General features: G+C 38.6%; 1 protein-coding gene across 2 annotated transcripts in view; it reads right to left on the bottom strand.

The window, feature by feature from the left end:
* Positions 1 to 217: 217 nt before the first annotated feature.
* VPS50 (VPS50 subunit of EARP/GARPII complex) overlaps positions 218 to 27307 on the bottom strand; it is a 68606-nt gene continuing 41516 nt past the window's right edge. The window contains exons 17-23 of one of the 2 annotated variants that reach the window (XM_042474790.1): positions 22911 to 23001; positions 22277 to 22453; positions 17186 to 17304; positions 16451 to 16557; positions 7762 to 7883; positions 3544 to 3674; positions 398 to 484 (exon numbers count right to left, since the gene is read on the bottom strand). In XM_042474790.1, coding sequence (XP_042330724.1) covers positions 3570 to 3674; positions 7762 to 7883; positions 16451 to 16557; positions 17186 to 17304; positions 22277 to 22453; positions 22911 to 23001 — 721 coding nt within the window. In that variant the 3' untranslated portion in view covers positions 398 to 484; positions 3544 to 3569. Of the gene's footprint in view, positions 485 to 3543; positions 3675 to 7761; positions 7884 to 16450; positions 16558 to 17185; positions 17305 to 22276; positions 22454 to 22910; positions 23002 to 27307 lie in introns of both variants that reach the window. The other variant, XM_042474789.1, reaches the window with a different exon arrangement.

Raw genomic sequence — 27307 nt, 5'->3', positions numbered from 1 at the left:
TTTCAAAACTACAAATTATAAAGTTCCATAGCATTGAGCCATGGCACTTAAAAGTGGTATCAAAGGCATTATTTCTGCAGTGCAGATGCAGCCATAGCGAAAGATAACAATTTTCATGATCTGTGAAACACAACTATGATTAACTCTTTGAGAAACAGGACAAGAACTTTCAAAATAATTATCCAAGCTCTAAGGACAGGTGAAATTAATTTTCTGATTTACACAGGAAGAATGAGGGAGAAGGGAACAAAATCTTGTGTAGGCCCTGTGACCACTCTTTTCATAATTTGCAAAGATAAACCTGAAAACAGGAAGGTGAAAGTGTATGGTGCAAAAGCAAATGCTGAGCAGGTTTATCGTATTCCTTCACTATCCAAAATTCTAACAAAGTTCCATAACATACCAGATCAATCAGACTCTCTTGGATTCTGTTCAGGGTGGTGCGAAGCCTACTGCTGCTGAGGCCAAGTCCTGTTGATTCAAACTGGAAATAAGAAACAATTCTAAGTAAGACAATTTGGGTAAAAGACAAGTAATTTGGTTTACTCATGTCCCATTGCATAAAAGCACATTCCAATCAAATCCCAAAATTGGAGGAAAAATCTTTTGATAATGATGGTATCAATGCACTTAACAATGGACATAATAAAAAGATGTTCCATATGCTAAAATAACAACACACAATTCATACCAACACAAGAATTATCCACCGTATAAGATGTAATTTTGAACAGCCTTGACATAGTTACTTTGGGACATTGCACTGATCAGAATAACAACATCAAACATTACGGGATATTTTGCCAGGTGGAAAAAGTATTGAAAATCAACTTGAGTATTTATAGGCATTATTTAATAGCATTTATTTTCATACACTTAGATAATCAGTTATGTAAGGTAGATTTTCATTTGAAAAGACTGAATATAGTTACACCTACATAAATACCTGTAGTATGAATCAAGAAGAAGAAAAATGCCATAGTTTATGTAAGGCTCAAAGCAAGGCCCAGTTTTAAGTGGTATTAATGCCATTATATGCATGTCTGGAGCCGGTAATGGGCTGGATGAGGGAAAACAGACTCAGCTTGAATCCAGAGAAAATGGAAGTACTCGTGATAGGTTCTCCTGGCCCAGGGATGGTGGTGGTTCCACCTGTCCTGAATGGGATCACGCTTCCCGTGAAGGACTCTGTACGCAGTCTGGGGGTGCTCCTTGACTCGTCGCTCCACCTCACATCTCAGGTGGATGCGACGGTCAGGAGCACCTGTTATCAGCTTCGGCTGATACGCCAGCTGCGTCCCTACCTGAGCCGGGGGGACCTAGAAACAGTGGTACATGCTCTGGTAACCTCTCGGTTGGATTTCTGCAATGCGCTCTACATGGGGCAACCCTTGTACCATACCCGGAAGCTGCAATTAGTGCAAAATATGGCAGCAAGACTGGTCACTAACATACCTAGGACCAGTCATATAACACCGGTCTTAAAAGACCTACATTGGCTGCCTATTCACTTCCGGGCGCAATACAAGGTGTTGGTTATAACCTATAAAGCCCTAAATGGCTTGGGCCCAGAGTACTTAAAGGACCGCCTCACTCCGTACAATCCGCCCCGCACACTCAGATCCACCGGGCAGCATCTGTTAAGAGTTCCGGAGGCTAGATTAGTTAATACCACCAGAAGGGCCTTTTCCACCTCAGCCCCTACCCTCTGGAACTCGCTGCCCATTGAGCTCCATTCAGCAACCTCCCTGGCCTAATTTAAGAAGAGGCTGAAAACCTTCTTCAAGCAGGCTTACCCCTGACTCTTTGCCCTAAGAGCCCCCTCTCCCCCCCTCTGTTAGTAGCTTGTGATTTGGCACAAGTTCTTTTATTGTTTTAATTGCACTGCTTTTAATCTGTATTGGATGTATGTATTATTGTTGTTAACGGCCCTGATGTTTCGAAGGGCGGTATATAAATAAAGTTTTATTTTATTATTATTATTATTATTATTATTATTATTATTATTATTATTATTATTATTAAACCCAATATTAACTATAAAGATTGCTACAGAACTGTTCAGGTAACTGCATTGTGATGAGAATTAAGAAACATACACACCTTTTCAGGGTCTACTTCCACCATATTATCCAAATACTGGTATGTGTTTTACTCCAGGAATACATTTCTTGAAATAGATATTCCTTTGGTCTAAATTCAAATGAATGGCCCTTCTACGCTTAGAAGTGTCATTCAAAAAACACACTAATGTCCTACATAAGCCAAGTTAGTGTTACACTGCCATACACAAGCTACCAAGTTAATTACAGGTACTTCTCGTAATGATCACATAACAACGGTTTTGAAATCCCTTCACTGGTTACCAATTAGTTTCCAGGCAAGGTACAAGGTGTTGGTGATTACATTTAAAGCCCTACATGGCTTGGGTCCAGAATACTTAAGGGAACGCCTTCTTCCGTACTGTCCGTCCCTCACTATAAGGTCTTCGGGGAAGACTCTACTTCAGCCAAAAAAATCTAGACTAACCTCAGTTACCCAGAGGGCCTTCTCCACTGCTGCTCCGAAGCTATAGAATGATCTGCCAAAGAAGATCTGCCAACTCTCTACTCTTACAGCCTTTAAGAAGGCTCTTAAAACAGATCTCTTCTGGCAGGCCTTCCCTACCTAGTTCCTCTCCCCATTTACTGTGACGTACGTCACTCTGTCTACCAATTCTTCTCTTAAATTTAATGAGAAGAATTAAATTAAAATTAATTAAAATAAAATTCCTGCCTCAAGAAGAAGAACCCTCCCTCTGTACCTATTGTCATCATCAGACCTGGAAGGGAGTGAAAAAGACAGGCCCAGTTCTAGCTGTAAATTCTGTGACTTACGTCACATCTTATTTTATGGTATTTTATTTTATTGTATTCTCTGTATTTTTATTGCTGTAACCCACCCAGATTCCTTGTAATTGGGCGGGCTATAAATTATTATTATTATTATTATTATTATTATTATTATTATTATTATTACTACTACTACTACTACCACCACTACCTGGCTTGAAGTAAACAAATGGTCTTGCATAATTAAAAGCCTGGAACTTTCAAGTATGGAATTGTCTGGCACCTGCAATTTTTATTTTTTGTACCAATTAACATTTTTACAGTCATATTAAGAAAATGGAGAAAAAAACCTTTTGAGACAAAAAGAAAGAAAAAATAACGGCTATCTGTAGAATTAATATTTCATAGCAATCTGTGCATGTTGCACACTTATTCTTGACCTATTTTCTCACACCTTAGAAATTAACTTTTTTAGTCAATCGAAATTGTCTTTCCTGCCCTTTCAATAACTAAAGGATTTATACTGCAGCAACAAAAAGACAAATGTCCACTATTTATAAATCAATAGATAGAGGACTTAATAGCTCTTTGAACATTTGAATGTCTGGTAGATAGTCATCAGAGTCATACGGACACACATCTGGTCAACTTTCAGAGAAGTCTATAAATAAATGGTTTCTCACAGGTATATTTTTAGTTTATTATCCATTACCTTATTATTTTTATGGATACAGTGGCTTAGTGGTTAAGATACCAATTCTGATGATCGGAAGACTGGAAGGTTGATAGTTCAAGGCCTGAGTGCTGCATTACAGGGTGAGCTCCTTTCACTAGTCCCAGCTTCTGACAACCGAGCAGTTCGAAAGCATGCAAAGGCAAGTAGATAAATAGGTACCACTTTGGTGGGAAGGGAACAACTTTTGGTGCAGGCATGCTGGCCAAATGACGACCAGAGCAGTCCTTGGACAACACTGGCTCTTCAGCTTAGTAACGGAGATGACCACTGCCTACTATAGTCAGCTACAATTCAACATTCATGTCAAGGGACTACCTTTACCTTTATATTCTTTTTATGAACATGTTTTCTCCTGCTACAGTTACATGGAGAAATGAATAAGAAAGAACACTTATATGGAAGACAGAATTTCTTGGAAAAAAATGTAATTTTAAAAGTACCTAACTTTATTCAAAGGTTCAGATTTATCTCTATTTCAGTTTGGTGTAGCTGATCTTTCAATTAAGCAGAATTCTGAGTTTATTTGCTCAACACTGATGGCATCAAATGTCTAAGAACAAGGCTGAATTAATACAACCCATTTTATTTTGACTGTCATATTTTGGCTTACAGTGGACAACTAACACTGTTTTAAAATGCATCAAATATATGTGTTGTGTTTAACTAAAAATTGTGAACCCTTATGTATAATGTTCTGTACTTGTTTAGATGAAAAAAAACAAATCAGGAGTGAAGCAATGCATATTTGCTGAAGTTGAATCTGTGTCAACAATCCCTTTTATTAAAAGGCTGCACTTATGCTATCTGTTTGAATGGCTAAAGGTGAAGACATGTCGTTGAATAGAAAACCTTGATATTACTTATCAACTGGAAGGCAAGTGCACACTTGGATACTGTTTAGAATTATTTGCAAAACTGCTTTAGTGCTTCATGAATTTCAAGGATTGGTTTTGCTTTCAGAAGTTCACAATGGGTACTAAAAGCATGTCAAAAGCATTTTACAATTGTTCATTCAGGAATATAGGATGTGGCCTATTAGACTATTAATCCATTAATCCATCTAAACCCCCAGCTCTCTGAAGTTTTGGGCAGAATTTTTTTCATGCCCTATACGCTTCGCTTTCAAAATCAGACAAGACTGGTACATTCAGAGTGGTAGATAATAAACTGCATTCAATTGTATGCTTTTCTTAACAGTTCAGTATCCCATGTACAGATACTATAAGAACATGAACCACATTTAAAACACTTTTCTATTAGAATTTCATTGCACAGCTGAACATTCCAACAATCTAGAGCAAAGGCCCTTGGAAGTTAAGACTGTACATTGCTACACTACAAAATAAACATTAGTAAGGAGGTAGGTGATGAGTGGGAGGTCTTCTACAAAGGTAGAGAATATAACATTCTCCCCTTACATGGAAATATTTACAGTTTATCCACTGAATAGTCATCTACTGTAAAATAACTGCAGCAAAATCTTCATGTTTCCTTCCAAATCCTCTTTGTTGCAGAAGATAAGGTTTCAATTTGATTATTAATTACTGCTAAGATAATGTGAAGGTTTGGTTTCCAAATTATAAACAGCTTCTGAAATTTTAGGAAACTAAAACTGGCCAACACTGCATCAGAAATAAAAAGAAGAGGAAGAAAAATGGTATCTTTGTTCCTTGTTCCTTGTAAGGAGAGGCAAGAAGAGCAGAAAAAAAATTACTTGGCAGATGTTGACTCAATGAAGAATGCAGAGCCTTCAGACAAAATCAACATGTTATTTTTAAGGGATAGTGTTAACGGTGTCGTGGAATATGTCAGGTTTAATACTGAGAGAAGGAAACTATTGCAGACTAAGGTGAGATGGACAGGGAAAAGTGAAAGTCAATGAAATTCTGGCAGGTGACACATTGCCTGTCCACACACCATTATGGGTGAGAAAACAGCTCTTGGGGAACTCAAGCAAGCATTTTAGGCTATTTTTAAAGGATGGTTCTGCTGCTCTTTGGCAGCCCTTCCAAACCTGGTGCCTCAGATAAGCGTCTGATTACAGTTTCCATCACCCTTAGCCAGCTGGCTAAGAATGACTCCAGTTGTAATCCAACACATTTGGATGGCACCAGATTTGGAAAGACAAGCACACAGTTGAATTTCTAGGAAATGTGTATGGTGTCCTCAAGTCATCTGTCAACTTAATAGTGACCCCATGAATTTCATAGGGTTTTCTTAAGCAAGGAATCCTCAGAGATGGGTTTGCCATTTCTTTCCTTTGAAATACAGCCTACAGCACCTGGTATCGTTGGCTGTCTCTCATCCAAGTACAAGGCTGCCCCTGATTAGGCAAGACAAAATCTAGTGCCTTTAGGGTATTTAGGCCCTCATACAGCTGTTTTTCCCCCATTTACCTGCCTAGTTCTGTGTATTTCTCTGCTACATGTGGAAAGTATAGAACAGGGGAAAAGCTTTAAAATATAAACAGGCAATATAGAAAAAGTTGAAACAAAGAATAGCAGAAATAGCCAAAGAAAATCAAGTCATTTTAAGATAAATCTTTACTGTTAAGTCCTGTAAACAACACAACCTTAAATGTATTATTTTTGCCAAAAAGAACAGCCAAGACTACTTAGTAACACGTGTGGATCTGTCAAGCAAATAAATGCTTAATTTAGAATCCTATTCTGTTAAAGCTCATGGGGCAGCCAATCCTAACATTTACATCAATTTTGAAATTTCTATAACATGGAAAATATCCTTAATTTGTTTTCACTGCTATTCTAAACATACCTTGCAAATGTATAAGCTCAAAGTAAATGATGAATAGTATGTGCACAATGAACCAGCTTAGTGAAAGGCTAGCTACTCAATGACAGCTACCAAAGGAACAGTAACATTTCCCTGTGATGCCTTCCCTGTGTAGCTTGAAAAAGGCCTAGAGACGTATGGCTGGCTTATCATCTCTACACTCTTACAATGACTATACTTTTCTAAAATTCAGACTGTATCTTCAGGACCAATCTCCTTGGGCTGGATTCAGCCTCCGTTAGCTACACTAAAATTCTCACTGATTTCAAACCATAGTCAACTTGTCCACACAACTACAAAATGGAAATAATGTGTTACCCTTAATTTGTTAAAAATTTCAACAACCATTATTGCTTTTATAGCTGTATATAATTGAAATTTTATTTCAGTTCTGGCTACTTTAAATTATTTTAATTTAATCAACTCATGAAGAAATTAATTGAAATATGTTAAAATTTCCTTCTCCAACACTACCTCATTTAACATGGATGTTTCTATGCTCTGTTATCAATATCCTGCTTATACAGTTGGCCCTCCATATTGACAGGTGTTCCATTCTACCCACCCCCTGTGGAACCTCAAGTCCCATTATTGCCAATGGATATGCAATGTGCCCATGACTGTGTTGGTGCGGTCACATGCATGCACTGCCACTTGCAATACTGGGTGGGCCATTTGTGGATGCTTCAATCCATGGGTGGCTAGCCCACCAATACAGAGGGCTGACTGTATTTCTAGTTGGTTAATGAAGTTATACTTCTCCAGTTCACATGTAATGGTGAACTCTAGCTTAATACAAGCCAAAATCTTTGTGCCAAAGTCAGTATGCAACAGGAGGATGAGAGGGAAGGGATATGTGAGATGTGTTCACTTCTTTCTGGCTTCATGACCCATGGTAGATGATGCTTGGAAAGATTGCTCAAATTGGACTGTCTTAATTATTCAAAATTAGAGAAGCTTTTATAAATCTGTAGGAGCACACTCACCAGCCTACATGACCCACATAAACTCATCTCATTTGTTTGCCTATGCGTTTTCCCTTCTGAAAAACCTAAGGGGAAATTTTTGTTCACTATGACATGTTATGAGAGCACCAAATCGTAATTTAAAACGTGTGCACATTATTTTAAAAGCAATTGAAACAGCAAAATGAGTCATTGTAGCATGGGTGCTATCTTCCTCAATGATATGAAATAAAAAGTGAATTTTGAATAATTCTCAGATTACTACTTCATAATATTTCATTTTCTGTGCTATCTTAAAAGCTAAGCACAAGCTCTTCTATGGGTCTTATAATAATTAACTTCAAGAGTAATTTACTGTCTCAGCTAAGAGTGCTTCCTTCTTTTTCCTCCCCTTCATCATGCCGGAACACACTGATGAATGGTAATATTTACTTACTGTGTCATTCCGTCCAAAAAACGTATATATTGCATACATATAATAGTCAAAAAGCTGGGACATGAAGTGGATCACATCAAATGCAATGGGCTTCAAAATGTTCATCATCTGCATGTATTTGCCTTTGAAGACAAAAAGTAACCAAAAGAAGTTAGCCAACAAAATGTAGTCATTTGTATGTAGACATGTATCTGCTCATTAAATTCAAGAAACGTTACATTTTTAAAAAATTCCTGAACAATAGATACCAGTGAAATGCTGATTATAATACAGGCAAGGTGCATGTAAAGGGATGTTAGGAGACTCGGTGGTATATATGCTATTAGACGGAAACATAATGGACTCAGAGCTAGCCCTCCATTCTTAGAAGAAAATATAGCAGTCAGCAGATTTGCCATCTTACTTAACCACGAAAATATTAAGATTCATTAAATGATTTTTAAAGTAAATTGTTTCCTCTTTCACCCTTGCCTAAAACAAATGGTTTTATTCTCTGGATAGTGAATCAGGTAGTTGCTACCAATATCCCATTACATTTTCCCCAGGGGTTTTTCTTTCTGTTTTCAAAAGAGCACTTTTACCTTTAGGTGGAAAACTATGGCCCCAAAGGAGCAGCTCTGTGCCCCTACTTTGCCAGACTGGGGCCACAGCAACCGCACACCACAGGCCCAATCCGGTGTTTTTCCAACCCCAAAAGAAGTGGCAAAATGCTATGCCTTTTTAGGGTAGAAAAAAGCCGTTGCTGCAGCTCTCCCACTTTTTTCAGTGCAACATATGTAAACATTGCACCGTAGAAACGTGATGCCGCATGCCATCTGGTCGTGCAGATGGCGTGATGCCACTTTGGAGATGGAGTTGGGGCAGACGACAGCCACCAAGCCTCCACTCCACCCTGCCACTGCCATTTCTTCCCAATCTGTACAGCCCCTTAGTCTTTTTTGCTGTAGCTCTCCATACCTGGTTTTCTGTTACTGGGTGTAAATAATTCAGGGACCTCTTTGGTACATGAAATAGTATTTGGTGAAGCCCAGCACACATCAAATTGTCTGCAGTAGAAGAGATGTCAATCTCTACAACGTGCTGGCTGTAGGGGCTAGTAATAATGAATGGAAATTTTTGTTCAGACCCTTTTCTCTAACAGGGAACCTCGACTAGTTCCTATTTTCCCCAAGATTAAGAGAGGAGGTGGCAGGAAAGTGGAAAAATAGAGCCATACATAAATTTATGGCACATCTAGTAGTGGTTTTATCCTGAGGAAGGGAACAGGTGGCCTTGAAAATGTTGTGGGAATGCAACTCCTATCTGCCTTAGATACCATAATGAAGGATGAAGGATGAGGGAGATGATGAAGAAGATTGAGAAGGTTCAGAATGATTTGGCATGCAACAGCCAACCCTTGTTTTAGATTATCAGAAAATGAACTCAGTGTCTTCTCTTTCTCAAATTACAGTATGGCAATGGAAGCGAATTCATGCACCCATCCAGCACTTTCTGTTGGAAGTATAAGGAGTAGTTTCATTTGCTTACACTTTGTATGACCATATACATTTTAACAATTATTTTAATAATGATAATAATAATAATTATTAATTAATTTATATACTGTCTTTCCAAAAAGATCAAAGCAGTTTACAAAATTACATAAAACTACATAATACATTAACGATTTAGATAAGCAAATAAAAAACCTAAACAGTACATAACGTATACATTCATTAATGAAGTCTAGATTCCCTGTGTTCTCTGAAGCTAGAACACAAGATCTTCTCTTGGCCTGTACTTCTTAATGGTTGCAGTTCTAGTTGTGTACTGCAACAGTCACCCAAGTTCGTTAAAAATCTACATGCAATATAAAATTAAACCATTCTTTGGTCTTCCATAAATTTCTTCAGATGGCATATTTGCATAACAGAAAATATGCAGGACAGCCCTTAAGAGACTAGGGGCAAAACAAGGCACTCTTCACCTAAATCTTGTCCCTGTAAAATCTTTTTTCCACTAGATGCCAAGAACATTTTTTTATCACTGCATCATTCTGCATCTTGACACTATTCATATTCCAAGAACATTTTTTCTTTGTTTCTTCCCTAAAATGATGCCAATTTTTCAAATCTTCTTCTATAAAACTAGTAAGCAACCATTTTGCACTACACAGGTATTTTAAGCAGCTATGACCAGGAGATTCAACAATAATACAAGCATCAGAGGGTTTTTGTTGTGTTTTTTTATGGAATAATGGTAACAGAAGTAACATTTTCATTCAAAAGAGACATGCCCAAAGACATTGGTCACACACATGCTTTCCTGATAAATGTTATAGTACTAGCACATATTTCTTAGAAATACTTAGGAATACTAACTACAATACTAAGAATTTCAAGTAAAAGCATAAAATCTTCATATTTTAACTTAAAGGAACTTTAGGGAATCTTTCGCCCTCCAGTTGTTTTCACCTACAACTCCCATATGCTGCAGCCAGCAAGGTAACTAGTAGGGGTTGCCTTTTGTTTTATTTTTAATCTTTATTATATACAGTACTTTGCAACATGCTTAGGGAGATATTTAGAATTATTTCATTATGTTCTGGACAACACTAATACATGTTGGAATACTAGTTTTTCAGGACCATGAGTAACTTTAGCAAAAGAAATGTTGCAGGTATTAAATATCAGTTAAAATTTCCATTTTAACAATTGGCTCATTCCAATATTATTATTTTTTCCAACACAAACAAGCTGTAACTGTCCAAGAGAAGTTTGCTCATAGTAAGCTTATCACAACTGGATTGCAAAGGAGTCAGTGAAGCCAGGCTTTTACAATGAAGCCAGTCTGACAAAAAAGAAGATAATCTTTAATTTTGCTCTGAAGTCTGAGAGAGAAGTTAATCAGCAAAACATACAGAAAGTGGTCCAGTGTCTTAGACATGTTGAATGGCATGTTTTCAAACTTACAATATGTCTTTAAAAAATTCCATACAAGATGAACAGAAAAATTCATCATGGTGTAGTGGTCTGAGCATAGTACTACAGGTATGTCTCTAGAGACCAGGGTTCTGAACTCAGGCTTGCTAGAGAGGTTAAGGACAACAAAAAGGGCATTTTGGGATATGTCCACAGCAAAAGGAAGAAGGAAACGGTAGGGTCACTTCATGAAGAAGTTGGCAAAATGCTAACAGGGGACAGAGAAAAGGCAGAATTACTCAACACCTTCTTGCCTCACTGTACAGTGTTCTCAGAAAAGGCAAAGGGTGCTGAACCTCAGGAAAATGGAGCAGAGGACAGAACAGGGGAAATTCAGCACAGACTAAGTAAAGAGATAGTACAGAAATACCTGTTCAATCTAAACGAATATACGGTATGTCTCCAGGACCAGATGAACTACATGCAAGAGTATTAAAAGGACTGGCAAATATAATATCAGAGCCATTGGCAATAATCTTTGAGAACTCCTGGAGAACAGGAGAAGTCTCAGCAGACTGGAGGAGGGCAAACGTTGTTCCCATCTTCAAAAAGGGAAAAAAAGAGGATCCCAACAATTATCATCCAGTTAGTCTGACATGAATACCAGAAAAGATTCTAGAGCAGATCATTAAACAGAGAGTCTGTGAACATCTAGAAAGTAATGCCATAATCACAAAAAATCAGCACAGGTTTCAGAGAAACAAGTCATGCCAGACAAATCTGACCTCTTTTCTTTTTCTTTTTTTTTCTTTTTTTTATAAAATTACCAGCTTGGTAGATGAAGGGAATGCTGTGGATATAGTATATCTTGATTTCAGTAAGGCTTTTGACAGGGTTCCCCATGGCATTCTTGCAAACAAGCTAGTGAAATGTGGGCTAGACAATGTAACTGTTACATGGATTTATAACTAGTTGAGCGGCTGAACCCAAAGGGTGCTCAACAATAGCTCCTTTTCATCCTGGAGAGAAGTGACCAGTGGGGTCCCACAGGGCTCTGTCCTGGGCCCAGTGCTATTCAACATCTTTATCAATGACCTGGATGACAGAATTGAGGGTATACTTACCAAATTTGCAGATGACACCAAATTAGGAGTAGCAGCTAATACCCCAGAGCACAGGATCAAAATTCAAAAGGACCTGAACAGACTAGAAAGTTGGGCCAAAGCTAACCAAATGAATTTCAACATGGAGACATGCAAGGTACTGCACTGAGGGTGGACAAATGCAATGAACAGATATAGGATGGGTGACACCTGGCTGAACAAGACTACGTGTGAAAGGTATCTGGGAGTCCAAGACCACAAATTGAACATGATTCAACAGTGCAATGTGGCAGCTAACAAAGCCAATGTGATTTTAGGCTGCATCAATAGAAGTATAGTGTCTAGATCAAGAAAAGTAATAGTACCACTCTATTCTACTCTGGTTAGGCCCCACCTGGAATATTGTGTCCAGTTCTGGGCACCACAATTTAACAAGGATGTTGAGAAACTGGAGCGTGTCCAAAGGAGGGCGACTAAAATGGCGAAGGGTCTGAAAACCATGCCCTATGAGGAACGATTTAGGGAGCTGTGGATGTTTAGCCTGGAAAACAGAAGGTTAAGAGGTGATATGATAGCCCTCTTTAAATACTTGAAGGGATGTCATATTGAGGAGGGAGCAAGCTTTTTTTCTGCTGCTCCAGAAACAAGGACCCGGAGCAATGGATGCAAGCTCCAGGAACAGAGATTCCTCCTCAACATTAGGAGGAACTTCCTGGCAGTAAGGGCTGTTCGACAGTGGAATAAACTCCCTCGGAGTGTAGTGGAGTCTCCTTTCTTAGAGGTCTTTAAACAGAGGCTGGATGGCCATCTGTCAGGGATGCTTTGATTGAAATTTCTTACAGGGGGTTGGACTGGATGGCCCTTGCTGTCTCTTCTAACTCTATGAATCTATGATTCTAACCCACACTTGGCCATGGAAATCCACAGGGTGACCTTCGGCAAGTCATACTCTGTCGTCCTCAGAGGAAGACAAAAGCAAACCCCCTCTGAACAAATACTGACAAGAAGACTCCATGATAGGGTCGTCTTACAGTTGCCATAAGTCAAAGGAACACAGCAATGACATATATAAACTGGAGTGAGTTTTGGGAAAATGTTAAGAGGTATGGGAAAGTTGAAGGAGTTGGGCACGTTCAGCCTGTTGAAAAGAAAACTGAGGAATGACTTCATTGCACTTTTTAAATATCTAAATGGTTGTCACAGAGAGGAGGGTACAGGTTTGTCCACTGTTACCCTAGAGCGGTAGTCCCCAAACTGTGCTTTTTAAGGGATTTTGGACTTCAGCTCGCAGAATCCCAGACTATTGGCCAATATGGCTTCTAGGAGCTGAAGTCCAAAATCTCTTAAAGAGCACAATTTGGGGACCATTGCCCTAGAGGGTAGGATCAAGTCTAATTGTTTTAAGTTACAAGAGACAAAATCTAGCACTATGGGATTCCCTTCTAATGGTACATATGTACTTCAGCAGAAAATTACAAAGCACTTTCATTCATACAAGCAGGGGCATCTGATGTTTGATCATTCCTATTCCCATTTATTAAACCATTCTGTTCCTGATGGTTCCCAACCCCCAGGAATAGCAACACAGGAGACTGGGAAGCTTAAGTGGGCAGGATAACTAGCAAAAACCAAGTGTCTCAATTTGCATGAGTTGGCTCTCCATATCCACAGATTCTTTATGCACAAATTTAAGCACCCATAGCTTGAATATACTGTATACGTATACACACACAGAGAGAGAGAGAGAGAGAGAGAGAGAGAGACTGTGCCATACACAGGCGCACTATACACGGATTCCGGCATAAGTAGAAGCCGCACGACAAGAAAAAAACCGATGTGTGCACCTGTGGTGCTGACGCCGCTGTGTGCTCTCGCCCCATTGTTTCCAATGGGATGCAAGCATATGCAGATTTCCCCTTATGTGGGGGGATCTGGAACAGATCCCCCACGTAAGGGGAGGGCCAACTGTATGTATATTTATGTGACACTGTATATACTCATGTATAAAATTTAGGTTAAAAAATTGACCCCAACAACCCGAGTCGACTTATCACTCACACACACACATATATAACCATCCCCTGGTGAAAAGCAAGAGTTTAATCTACCCTAAAAGCTCTGGCCCCTTCCATCCAGCCTTTAGTACAAGCACAAATAGTTATCCCTGCTGGAATTTTGTAAGTTCTTTGGCATTGTTTTCCTTTGCTTCATCCTTTACATACTTCATTCCATGACCTTAAGTTTTACCCTTGACTTATCCATGGGTCATATCAAAATCCATAATTTGGACCCCAAAACCTGCCCTCGACTTATACATGAGGTCAACTTATACTCAAGTATATATGGTGTGTAGATAGATAGATAGATAGATAGATAGATAGACCTTGATGACACACCTTGATTTTGCCATTTTATATAAAGGACACCATTTTACTATCCATTGTATTTAAAGGAACTTGAGCATCCATAGTTGTTGGTATTCATGGGGGCTCCTGGAACAAGAGACCCACCTGGATCCTCAGTGGATACCAAAGGCCCACAGGGTGCACGGTGTGAGTATGTGCCCCATTACTTCTGCCAGGGCTTGCCTTCTGCGTAAGCTCAAAGCCACGGAAGCCAAGCCCGCCTATAAGGAGGACCAATTGTATTACAAATAAAATACAGAAGTCAAATAAAACATTTATGAGTGGGAAACTACTTTTTCATACGCCACTGAGGGATTGGGGGGGGGTGGTCTTTTCTTATAAAGTGAAACCAGGGGCAATCTTTTAATGATGCTGTGATTAAAATGTGGTGTGGATTCCCAGAGTCACCTAAATTTAACTCAGTGTTTGGATCTGAAGGCCAAGAGTTGGTCAGCTGTCTTTTAGGTGATGTATTCTCAATGTATTTCCTGAACACATACCAGAAATCCACAACTAAGCTGGAATATCGGGCAAAATGCTCTGCCATGTGCCTACCCACCTAGCTAGGGGTAGCCTTTATAGAGATAACTTAAAAAAATAATAGGGGGGGGGAACCAAAGAACATTCTTGCCTACAAACATCTGAACAACATCATAACAAGTTCATCTAAATTTTGTGAAGTGCTTTAAAAAACCAACAAGCCTATTTAGATTTTTAGGTGGTAATTTTACAAATTTGTCAGACAAACAAGATGTGTCAACAGACTGAGAGCTCAGAGAATGATATGCATTTGGCCAAGAACTATTGAGCAATAATTATTAATGTATTACAGCAATGTCCCAGAAGGGGATATCACAGCAGCTCATGACATTTAGCCTGACTTAATAAATGCAAATATTTGCTAAGCATAAGAAAGTTTCGGGTTACAGCTCAGGAAGAACAGGAAGATGTATGGAAATGAGCATCCACCTAAAACTATTCAACCACGTTCCCTTGTGTCCACCAGAGGAAAATCAATTTGCCCACACTATATGGATTAAGCTAATGACACTAATAATTAATGTTTCTAAAATTTGTAGGAAGAATAAGTTATCAAGGTAATAAAAAGACCACAAACATTTAAGGACTTCAACAGCAGTGGACGGTATCACACGGAGGAGGTTGCATCTTTGGGTAATAACGGGAGTTTCCAGGGAGGGTTTCCAGGGGGAATAGTCCCCAACAAAGTATGTTTCATTGGCTATACACCAGACCCTCATTCATTTTATATATTTATCTGTCTTATCTCTGTTCCCACAAGAGACTCACTCACACAGGTGAATGGGATATAATTATTTTTCATTTACACAACACTTTTCTTGATTTACAAAAGACTTTACAATCTTTGCTATTTTCATTTTTGGAAGGACTAAGAATGAATGCATTCTGTTTTCTGCTCCACTAAGACAACAACAACAAAAATCCAACACTCAAACTCATAGCCAAGCAAGGAAGAAGCCCATATTTCTTCAGTCCAAATCAAATATATTCATTTGACCTCAATGGTCTCAAAGTTAAGTTACCCTTTAATTTAAATATGGAGGGAGAGGACACAGCCACCTCTAATCTCTATTTGCAGCCTCCTCCAGTGCTAGTACCAAGGCTCAGCCAATCCTTGGAAGCATATTGGAGAGGAGGCATACAGGTTGCTGGAAAGGGGAGGCATGAAAACTTTTCTTGGAATTGAAAGTAGGATCCAAAGCATTATCTTTCAATTAGGAAGAGCCCAAACCACTAATTTTCAGTTACCAGCAACAGTTCATTCCCTTCTGCACTCTCCTTTCTTATTTTCTGTGAAGCCCACTATCTCTTACATGTATCATTAAGAGGGAAAAAGCTCCTTTACCTTTATTAAAACAAAATGAAAATCTGTTTTCAGAACTACTGAAACATGTGAATACTAGGTTCTTAGTATGAACTGCTTTTACAAACTTTAGAATAAGATTACAGTCAGCCCTCCTTATCCACAGATTTTTTACCCACGGATTCAAGCATTCACGGCTTGAAAATACTTTAAAAATATACGAATCCCCATAGGCAAACCTTGATTTTGCCCTTTTATATAAGGGGCACCATTTTACTATGCAATTGTATTTATTGGGACCAAACCCTAGCAGATACCAAGGGTCCACTGTATTTAATATTTATTTGATAGATAGACACAGAATCATAGATAGGTATCTATGAATGAGACAAAAGGCAGTATGCTTTAAACATGTAGCTGAGAAACAGTTTCACTTACCAACAAGTCTGATGACATTAAGGGTAGTGTTGGTCAGAATTGGAGCATTCACTTTACTGAGACAATAATCTGATCGTTTCCTGCTCCTCAGGGTTTCTCGAGATATGCTGGATTGAAAATACATTAGGTGTAAGTGCAAAGATGTATGCCACACCACACAAAGAAAACACCATTTATCAGGTTCCTCGTTGAGAAAAAAAAAGATGGACAATCTTCCCTTACAGTAGCTTGGCCTTTTCTAGTCATATTCCCATGGAAACTGCAGCTGAAGAAGCTTGTTTCATATCTTTAAGGGTTTGTATTAGGGTTGACAAAATAAAGACAGATAACAAACCTGGCTGGATATCACTTTAAACAGAGTCCTAGAACATAAGTCTCATGTTTTCCACACTCCACTCTGCACATGCAATGAGGGATAGTTTCCTTAGGGCTGGGCCAGGACATTTTGCTAAGGCAGAATTATTCTAGCACCTGAGTGATACATCTCTTCTCCTTCCTGACAGTATGCACGAATAGAATAATAAATGTGCAGCCTTTCCTTGGTATCTCAAATCAGCTGCTTAACTGGAATACTAGGCCTGTGACAAATCTTGCAATAAAAAGCTCCTTGAAACATTTGGAAAATGTTGCTCTATAGTTTTTGATGAGTCAATAAGGATGAGTTGACAGTAGGCATTTATGCTGAAACATGTCATGAAAAATAACATCCTCATGAAATGCAAAGCATGAAGGTACCTTTTTACGGGAGCATCTCCAGTCTGCTCATCAACATAGTCTCTTTTCAGTTCTTCAGGAACGTCGCTATCACTGTCATACTCCTGATAGGCACTCTTCTCTTGTTCATCCGATTCATACTATCAAAATAAAACACCGGCACTTTCAGAGTCTTCACAACAACTCCAGAATGTGCATAAAATGCCTCAACATTTAAACTCTCTACACAGAACACTCTGGTGTCAAGAAAGCTTGTGCTGCTCACAAGCAAAGAGGTAGGGGGTGTGTATATGCATACACATACAAACACAAACTACAATATTATAGATGTTTTAATAGCAACATATACCTGGCTTAGGTATCTATTATAAAAGAGAGGGTAGAAAGGCCGGGTTTCCTATACTGTCTACAGTGGGTGTTTATAAAATAATCCACCATTATCCACCCTGAACGACATGAGAGACTAGAAATATAAGGGAAAAAATAATGAGTATTTTCCTCAATTTTTTTAAAACATTGAACCGCTTCTTAACATCAGATTTTGTTCAGCAAGAAAAACAAGGCAACTGAAACTGTGATCTACCATACATACTTGACTAAAAGGCAACCTCTTGTATAAGTTGAGGGTAGGTTTTAGTGCAAAAATTATGGACTTTGATATGACCCGTATATAAGCCAAGGGTAAAACTGAAAGGCTCTAAAGAACGAAGGAAGGAAAACAATGCCAATCAATTTACAAAATTCCAGCTGGCACAACTGGTTCCTTTTTTAATAAGCGTTAAAGTGCATCACTTACACTGATCCATGGATAAATCAACTCAGGTTTTGGGGGTCAATTTTTTAACTAAAATTTCTAGACTTATATATAAATATATAAAGTAAGTATAAGATGCTCTTAAATGGTAATAAATTTCAGATCACTACCATTTAAAATACTAGTGAAGGGCCTGGAAATAAATTACTGCCACATGTAAGATTGATGACACCGATTTATAATGTCCGCAATTCTAACTACTGTCCAATCAGACTTAAGAAAAACATGCATATAACTCATTGTTTTTAGTGTTCCAACTTCCCCCTCACAGAATGTTCTGTATTGTTAGTGCTACACAGGAGCCAAAATATCACCAAGCACAAATTTATTTTCATGTCAGACTTAGTGGGATTTATTAACACAAAATGCTGAAAATAGGGATGCACACCAGCAAGCAATAATAAAAATGAGGCAAAAGAGTGGACCTGCCAAAGTCAAGTCTGCCAATTTTTACAATAAATAGAACACAGTGCGGTATTATCCGTCTATGTAGTCCAAAACAAGGTTGAAAAAGAGGGTATCAGCACTTAGAAAATGCCATGTAGCCAATCGCCTGTAAATGTGATCATTCTGCCCCCTAGTGATTACATTCTGCTATTATCCAGATATATCCAATATATTTTTGCTTTTATGAAGCTATAATAAGACAGCCAGCATGATGTAGTGGTTTGTAGTGGTGCACTGGACTAGGGCTCTGGAGACCAGGGTTTGATTCCTTGTTCAGTCATGGAAACCCACAGGATGACCTTGGGCAAGTCACACACTCTCAGCCACAGGAAATCCCAAAGGCACACAACAACAAGTTCAGATGTTGTCAGGAAGGCAAACTTTCATAGTGGTCAACCATAACTAAGAGTATATAGTGTAATTATTTGAATACTGGATTATGACTTTGCCATGTAAACCCACTAGATGAACTTGGAGAAGTCACACTCTCTCAGCCTTGGAGGAAGGCAAAGACTAATCCCCTCTGAACAAATCTTACTAAGAAAACCTTGTGATAGCCTTAGGATTACCATAAGGATGAGGTCTTCTCAGTGGCTGCTCCCATCCTCCGGAATCCCCTTCTGCAGAAGGCTAAGCTGGCCTCCTCTCTGCTTTTCTTTCGTTAGCAGGCAAAGACATTTCTATTTAAGCAGACTTTTAATTGTAAAGCAGGGAAGGTTTTAATTGAGATCTGTTTTTTCTTTTTTAACCTTTTGTATGTCTCTTAAATGATTTTTACATTGTATAATGGGGAGATTTAAATTGTGTTTAAAACTTTATTAAAGTATTTAAAGTGATTCCCTTTGGAAGCTGCTTTGGCTCCCTTTATGGGAGAACAGTAGCATAAAATTAACATAAAAATAAACAAACAACAAAAATTCCTCCTCAGAAATTTTACAACACACAGATATCCCAATATTAAGGCACACACAACAGATGGTCATTTGTCCTTCAGCTACCAACAACTTTAAAGGCCACAAACACACAAAAACACACCATGAATGAATGGAAGATCATAGAGCAGCTACTCTACTAATCTATTATATTAAAAGTCACAGAGAAAGATTAGTACATTAACTGCAGCATACATTTTGTGAAGTTAACTTCATCAGATGCATGAAATGGTCATCTGCATCCAGAGATAAACAAGTATACTATTACAAAGAAGAAGAAGAGATAGAAACAACAACATATTTGCTTTTGGAAGATGTCTTCCTGTTCCAATTAACATAAGAGATGGTAGCAAATGTCTACAAAACACATGATGAATAGAAACAAATAGATGGATGCAAGTTCCAATTAGTCTACTCTTGACTGATGGTAACTAATGATGGAAAGGCATTTAAAAACTAATAGTATCAAACAAAACAATTGCTGAAACAAACACAATTCCTTTTCTATAGTCATTCTCAGGATTTCTCCCAATTAAATTCAGATTTCTCTGATATGATGGCAGTCCTTAGAGTATGGAGGTGCCTCCCAAAGTAAGCCTACTGTACTTGGTTCCTTCATTATTGGGTTTTAAGCAGCAAGTTAAGATCCTTACTTTCTCAAGGGTACACGGGAACATTTATCATTCTTTACAACTCCACCTAACTCTGCAGTTTTTCTGCTTATGTATTATTATTATTATTATTAATTATTAACCTTTATTTATGAAGCGCTGTAAATTTACACAGCGCTGTACATACAATATTTTTAGTTAGACGGTTCCCTGCCCTCGGGCTTACAATCTAAAAAGACATGACACAGAAGGAGAAGGGAGTGGTGGAGGGAAAGGGTAAGAGGTCCAGCAGTTCCTCTCTACCTCCAAGGCCTGGACCAAGGCAGATGGACTGGAGGGAGGGCGAGGCTTCATAATGGATGGTTAATCTTCTTCCAGGTAAAATACATACTCTCAAGTAGGATAATACATATACAGTATGTAGCAATACAGGAAATGGTTTGATAAACAGGCACCAAAAGAACATCAAATAGTAAGCGACAATTATGCAATGCCTGGGAAGGCTTCTCTGAACAGGATGGTTTTCAACTCCGTTTTGAAGCTGGTTAAAGAAGTGATGGCTCTTGCTTGTGGGGAAAGAAAGTTCCAGGAGTGAGGGGCAGCAAGTGAAAAGGGGCGAATCTGGGATGGGGCAGAGGAAATCCTGGGCTGAGACAGTAGACCTTGACTACCAGAGCGGAGGGCCCTAGTGGGAAGGTGAGGAGAAAGAAGGTCTGATAAGTAAGGAGGGGCCAGCCCATGGAGGGCTTTAAATGTCGACAGCAGGAGCTTATACTGAATGCGGAAAGGGAGGGGGAGCCAGTGAAGGGATGCCAACAAGGAGAGATGTGGTCAGAGCGGTGGGTGGAAGTGATAATGCGTGCAGCTGAATGCTGGACAGAGGTTAAAGGACGGAGGTGAGAAAGAGGAAGCCCAGCCAGGAGGACGTTACAGTAATCCAGTCGTGAGATCACTAGGGCATGGACCAGGATCTTGGCAGTAGAGGCGGAGAGATATGGTCGGATTTTGGCAATATTGTACAAAAAGAATCTACAAGCCTTGGCTATGGTCTGGATCTGAGGGATACACGGCAGAGAAGAATCAAAGATAAAACCAAGACTGCGGACTTGCTGGACTGGTTGAACAGAAATGTTGTCCACAGAGACAGAAAAGGAGAATTGAAGGGTGGGCTCAGAAGGAAAGACAAGAAGCTCTGTCTTTGAACATGTTGAGCTTCAAACGCCGATGGCGCATCCACTGCAAGACAGCTGTGAGGCAAGACGAAACTTGCTGTTCAAGCCTTGGAGAAAGGTCAGGGGTGGAAAGATACAGCTGGGTGTCATCGGCATACAGATGGTAGGAAAAACCAAAAGAGCTAATGAGTTTTCCTAAGGACAGTGTGTAGAGAGAAAACAGAAGGGGACCCAGAACAGAGCCCTGGGGAACTCCAACAGATAAGGGAACAGGAGAAGAAGTCTGACCACCTGCAACTACTGCAAAAGATCTGCCAGACAAGTAAGATCTAAACCAGTCAAGAACAGAGTCTGAGAACCCAAGGTCAGAGAGTATGTCAATTAGGAGAAAGTGATCAACGGTGTCAAATGATGGTATTAGTATCAGATCATTACCTTCCTGTGGTTTGGTAGTGATAATATTGCTGCTGTGCTCTGGTTTTATAAGTTTACTTGTTTATTGATATTAAGTGACCCTGGCTAGTGAATGAAACAATGGGGTATAAATATTGTAAAATAAACAGATTCCACAATGTGCATTTATATACAAAAATCCACATACAGATTAAGATGTCATGTTAATTCTTTACTGAACCACAGGTAGCTGAACAAACTGATATCTACCATATGAGCAGATTTATCACTATAGAAAAGTTATTGAAATCTAATTGCCACACAATAAATTTGCACCTTCCTACTTCTCCCTGGGTGATGCATATGACTTGTAAAGCTTTCAGAAACACTGGCAGTTCTGCAAATGATACAAAGGGGAATAGTGATTTTTTAAAAATGATAATAGTAAGTCATTTATATCCTGCCTTTCCCCCAACATTTGAATTCCATGCGGTTTACAGATTTAAAACAAATACAGATTAAAAGAATACAATAACATTATTAAAAGTTATATTTAAAATGCAATTAAACAATCTATAGAATTAAAGCCCTTTAAAAATCTAGTAAAAGTTGGAAAATAAAAAGAAGAGAGGACACATTTAAAAAGTTCCTTGCAGTCAATTCCTAAAAAGAAACAGAACAAACACACAGGGTCTCATGAACTGGCACTAAAGTATATTAGTATTATAAAAGTGTTTCCTTACCCCATTAGAAGCCAGGACATCTTCAGTCTCATCATCCTTGCTGTTGGCTGGAATTTCAAAGGGATTCCCCCCATTACAGTACTGCTCAAACAGAGTGATAGTTCTTTCTATTTCTGAAGTAGGCTGCTTGCTTGGTGATACCGAAGGGGAACGTGACTGTGCCATGAACTTAAATTCCTATTAATATGAATAAGAAGACAATTTATGGACTTTGCCATGAAGTCCAAATATTGATTCATATAATGAAGTAATAATCAGTTTCCTAGAGTACTTCACAAGCACCACAGCAGTCATCCTTTAATGAACATAGCTTTCATTCTCACATTTTTCTTTTTTAGTCTCTACACTTAATGGATAATTTGATGCTTGTATAATTTTAACTAAATTGTTCCAATTATCTCAGACAACACATCCTGTGGTTTGAAAATGAAAGCCTTTCACAACATAGATTAAATTAATTACTTTATTGTAAGGATTTACGTGACTAGAAGCTTAAAAGTGAGCAACAAGAATTACAATGCATAAATAACTAGCCCAAGCATACAGTGAAATTCGGGATGTCAACAAATGTTTCACTGACCTAAGCTGACTTTAATGAGATAAGCTAAGGCCATTCCTCCTTTCAAAAACTTACATGAAGTTGTAATATGCTGAAGCTTGACTTAACAGGACAAAGCTCCCACGTCTCATTTTCCAAGAACATTCGCAGTTCTTCAAGTCGGGTTCTAAAACAAACAGTTTAATGTCAGCAAAGGCACAAAGCAAAACATGTTAATCATATTTAAGCAATGATGAACAATCACAAAATGAAAAATACATGAATGAATCTAGTTGCATTTCAGTTTCAGAACAGTCCATTGTAATCAGAGGCAGGAAGCTTATGGCGCTCTTGGAGTTTTGGACTCTAAACTGGCTCTGCTGCCTCGAGCTGATGGGAGCTGCAATCCAAACATTTTGGCAGGTACGACATTCCTCACTTTGAGATATACTTTAATTATACTAAAGAGCTGCTGATATTTTCCCTCTGCTATGTGGTTCTATGTGGACAGACACACACAGAGAGAGGACCAAATAGTAGGATAAAAGATGAAATGATAAACAGAAACTGTATTTTGCCATGAAGTTGAACAACTCTATGTGGGTACAAAGAAAAAAATAATGTGAGACAGAAGAAGCCTTCAGTGAGTGGGTGGTGTGCTGTCAACTTTGACTAATGGCAACATCCTATATGAGAGATCTCTGACACACCCTGTTATTAACAGCCCTACTAAGTCTTACAAACTGAGGTCTTACAAGCTCAGAGTACATGACTTGATTGCTACCACCTGAGGTGCTGATAACAGTATTAAAATGCAAAATATATACAAATGTGTGCCATTTGTCTAATGGGCCAATGCCACTGACTTGTCAAGTTGGTATATTACTTCACAAGTTAGTGACATTGACCCATTATTAGTTAGTGACATTGATCCATTGCCCTGATGTGTGGTGAGAAGAATTCTGGAATTTGGGTAAGCATGGAATAATAACAATTGACCTAATCAGTAGTCATATCCAATAGGCTAGTTATGACTAGATAAATGGTATCCAAAGGAAGCCCTACTTTTGAAAACTGTTCCAAAAGGTCGAAAAATATAAAGAAAAACGAAGAGGTTGAAGGCTACAGCAGTGAGACATTCACACTATTTGTAGCGTTTTAGTACAGAGTGGGAAAGTCAAATAAGCAGGGGAAGAACAGTACATCAGTGAGGTATATAAAAGTATGCATAGTGGAGAAAGAGGAAAGAAAGGGCCTTTTCCCTCTCTCTCTCATAATATTATTATCCAGTGCCATGTAATGACACTGAATTGTGGAAAATTTAGGGCACCCAAAAGGAAACAGGTTTTCACATAGCTTAGCTAAATTGTGGAATTCACTGCTTTAAGTTGGGATGGTAATCACCATCTTCAGACAGTTTCAAAGCAGGGAATAGATACATTTAAAGCTATAAGCCCTGGAAGTCATTTTCTAGATAAGAAAGGCTGGTGCCCTCATGGTGTCCTTCCAAAGGCAGGAAAATACCTTTGGTTTAACAGATCCTTGGGAGCTGACTGCTCATGAGGAAAGGACTTTTAATAATATTGTGTATAGTCTGTATTTTTTAAGGGTATGCTTTTAAATTGCTTTCAACTCTATTTAGAGTTCCATCATAAAAAGACTTTTACGTGTATTTGTTTTACCTCTGTAAACTACCTTGAGTCCCAGGACTGGGAAAAGGTTGGGGTGTGTAAGTATGCATGCATGTATGTATAAATTAGTCGTACTACAACAATGAGTAGCAGTCATGAGAGGAAGATTTTCTTGTAACATTAAGCATAGGAGAACACCATTGGCAGGAGGTTCTCCTTGTGATCTTTTCAGGGACATCTGATAAAGACAAGATGTTTGGTTTTGATCCACATCAGCTTTTATGAATTATAATTATGAAATGATAACAAAAGCACATTGAAGCTTTTCAAAACTAATGTACTGATTTTGAACAACAAACGTAACAGTCAGTGCTTTCCTAGTGGTCCATAACAAAAAAGTACACAAGTCATCAATGTTAGTAAGCTGCAAAGATCAACACCTACTGAATTACTCAACCAAAAACAAAAAGTAGTTTCAGGAACACAAATTTCAAGATGTGGGCATAGTTACACGTTTCTTTTGCCATGTCTTCTAGAGAAATACAGCAGCTGTGAGATATTCAGAATCTCAACAGATTCATTAAGTTTTAGGCAGGAAGACAGCACTGTTGGGATCAATTCCCACTGGAGAAAGAAAAGGCCATTGAGTGAGAAAACAAACTCTGTTAAATAGGCTGGGAAGAAAGCTAATGTTGTATTATTATTTATTTAGATTATTTATACCCCTTTCATAGCCATAAAAGCGAGCTATCTCTCCCTTTGAAAATTGTGCAAACCTGGAATGTTTGGATACTCCCAAATTTTGTAGTGCAAGACATAACTAGGGATTCATTAACACACACACCAAAATAAGCAGGGATCTAAGCAACGAGGTTGCCACAGTGCCATTAAACAGTACATGCAGATTCCTACAGTCATGTCCTAAGTCTCTTATTTCATTGTTTAATAACATTATTACGTTTTATTACACTTTTCTTCTATGTAACTCAGTATACTATACATGCTTCCTTCCCTCATGTGTTTTAAATCCACAACAATGCTGTGAAGTACATCACTCTGAGAGATAATGGTAACCCAGGCTGAACTTGATTTAAAACTTTCACTGTTAATGTCTGCAGATGATTTGGTATTGGTATCTAGAACTGAGGTGGGCTTAAGGTGATTTCTTACAAAGCTTTCATCATATTGTAAGATAAATGAATTGACAATAAATTATAACAAAACACGGGTTATGGTATTTGGGAAGCACCCCGAAAAGCACATCTGGCATTTGGATGAACACATCATAAAACAAGTGAAAACATTCAAATATTTAGAATTAGTTTACTCAGATACAATTTCTTGGAAAAAACAAATGTTAAACCATAGAATTATAAAATCAGAGTTTGAAGAGACCGCAAGGGCCATCCAGTCCAATCCCCTTCCATGCAGGAAATCTCAATCAAAGCATCCCCGACAGATGGCCATCCAGCCTCTGTTTAAAAACCTCTAAGGAAGACTCCACTACACTCCAAGGGAGTGTGTTCCACTGTTGAACAGCCCTTACTGTCAGGAAGTTCCTTCTAAAGTTGAGGTGGAATCTCTGTTCTTGGAGCTTGCATCCATTGCTCTGGGTCCTAGTCTCTGGAGCAGCAAAAAACAAGCTTGCTCCCTCCTCAATATGACATCTCTTCAAGTATTTAAAGAGGCCTATCATATCACCTCTTCACCTTCTCTTCTCCAGGCTAAACATCCCCAGCTCCCTAAGTCATTCCTCATAGGGCATGGTTTCCAGACCCTTCATCATTTTAGTCACCCTCCTTTGGACACGCTACAGTTTCTCAACATCCTTTTTAAATTGTGGTGTCCAGTTCTTGAAGGGGTGCCCAGAACTGGACACAATATTCCAGGTGGGGCCTGACTAGAGCAGAATAGAGTGGCACTATTACTTCCCTTGATCTAGACACTATACTTCTATTGATGCAGCCTAAAATTGCATTGGCCTTGTTAGCTGCCAAATCGCACTGTTGACTCATGTTCAATTTGTGGTCTACTTGGACTCCCAGATACCTTTCACACGTAGTCTCGTTCAACCAGGTGTCACCCATCCTATATCTGTGCATTTCATTTTTCCGCCCTAAGTACAATCTTATAGATCAGCAAAAGCAATTTTGAAGTTTGCTGCCACTAAAGGAGGCAATTTAGTAAACCCTGCCCTGATTATATATAAAACCAAAACAATGGCACAAATTCTGCTATGGGATCTGGGGCACTTCAAGTCCATCAAAAATATCAAGTTTAGAACCCCCTCAGAATTATTTTTGGAAGTCATTGTTAGGTCTACCTAAAGATGCTTTAACTGCCATGGTCAGGTTGGAAATGGGCATGCTAAGCATAGAGAACCAAAAGAATTATATGTTATTGACTTAAGAATAAGAGAAGTAGTCACACAAAAGGATTAAAATACTGTCTTTTTTTCCCCATGTGCACCTTTATATCATAAACTCAAGGAGATTTGTGAACATGCAGACTACCTTAACAATTTAACATTTCTACAATTGTGGAAAGCCTTCACAGAACTAAGATTGAATATGATGATGGACACTCTGAGAAATAATGGTAACCCAGGCTGAACTGGGATCGGAGTCTAAATCTCTAACCACTGATTGATGGCCATCTGCAAGGGATGCTTTAGCTGCAGACTTCTTGAATTGGCAGGGGGTTGGATTAGGTGATTGTCAGGGTATGTTTCAACTACATTTCTAAGACTGTCTATACCACATTTTCATCTGCTTATCATGTATGCTCTGTTTCCGTGAGCCTAAAATTATCTCATTTTGACACTGCAAAAGCAGATCCATCTCAAAATATGAATTACTCTTA

The sequence above is a fragment of the Sceloporus undulatus genome, chromosome 6, assembly GCF_019175285.1.
Source record: "Sceloporus undulatus isolate JIND9_A2432 ecotype Alabama chromosome 6, SceUnd_v1.1, whole genome shotgun sequence".
Taxonomy (NCBI): Eukaryota; Metazoa; Chordata; class Lepidosauria; order Squamata; family Phrynosomatidae; genus Sceloporus; species Sceloporus undulatus.
This window is presented reverse-complemented; position numbering and strand designations above follow the sequence as displayed.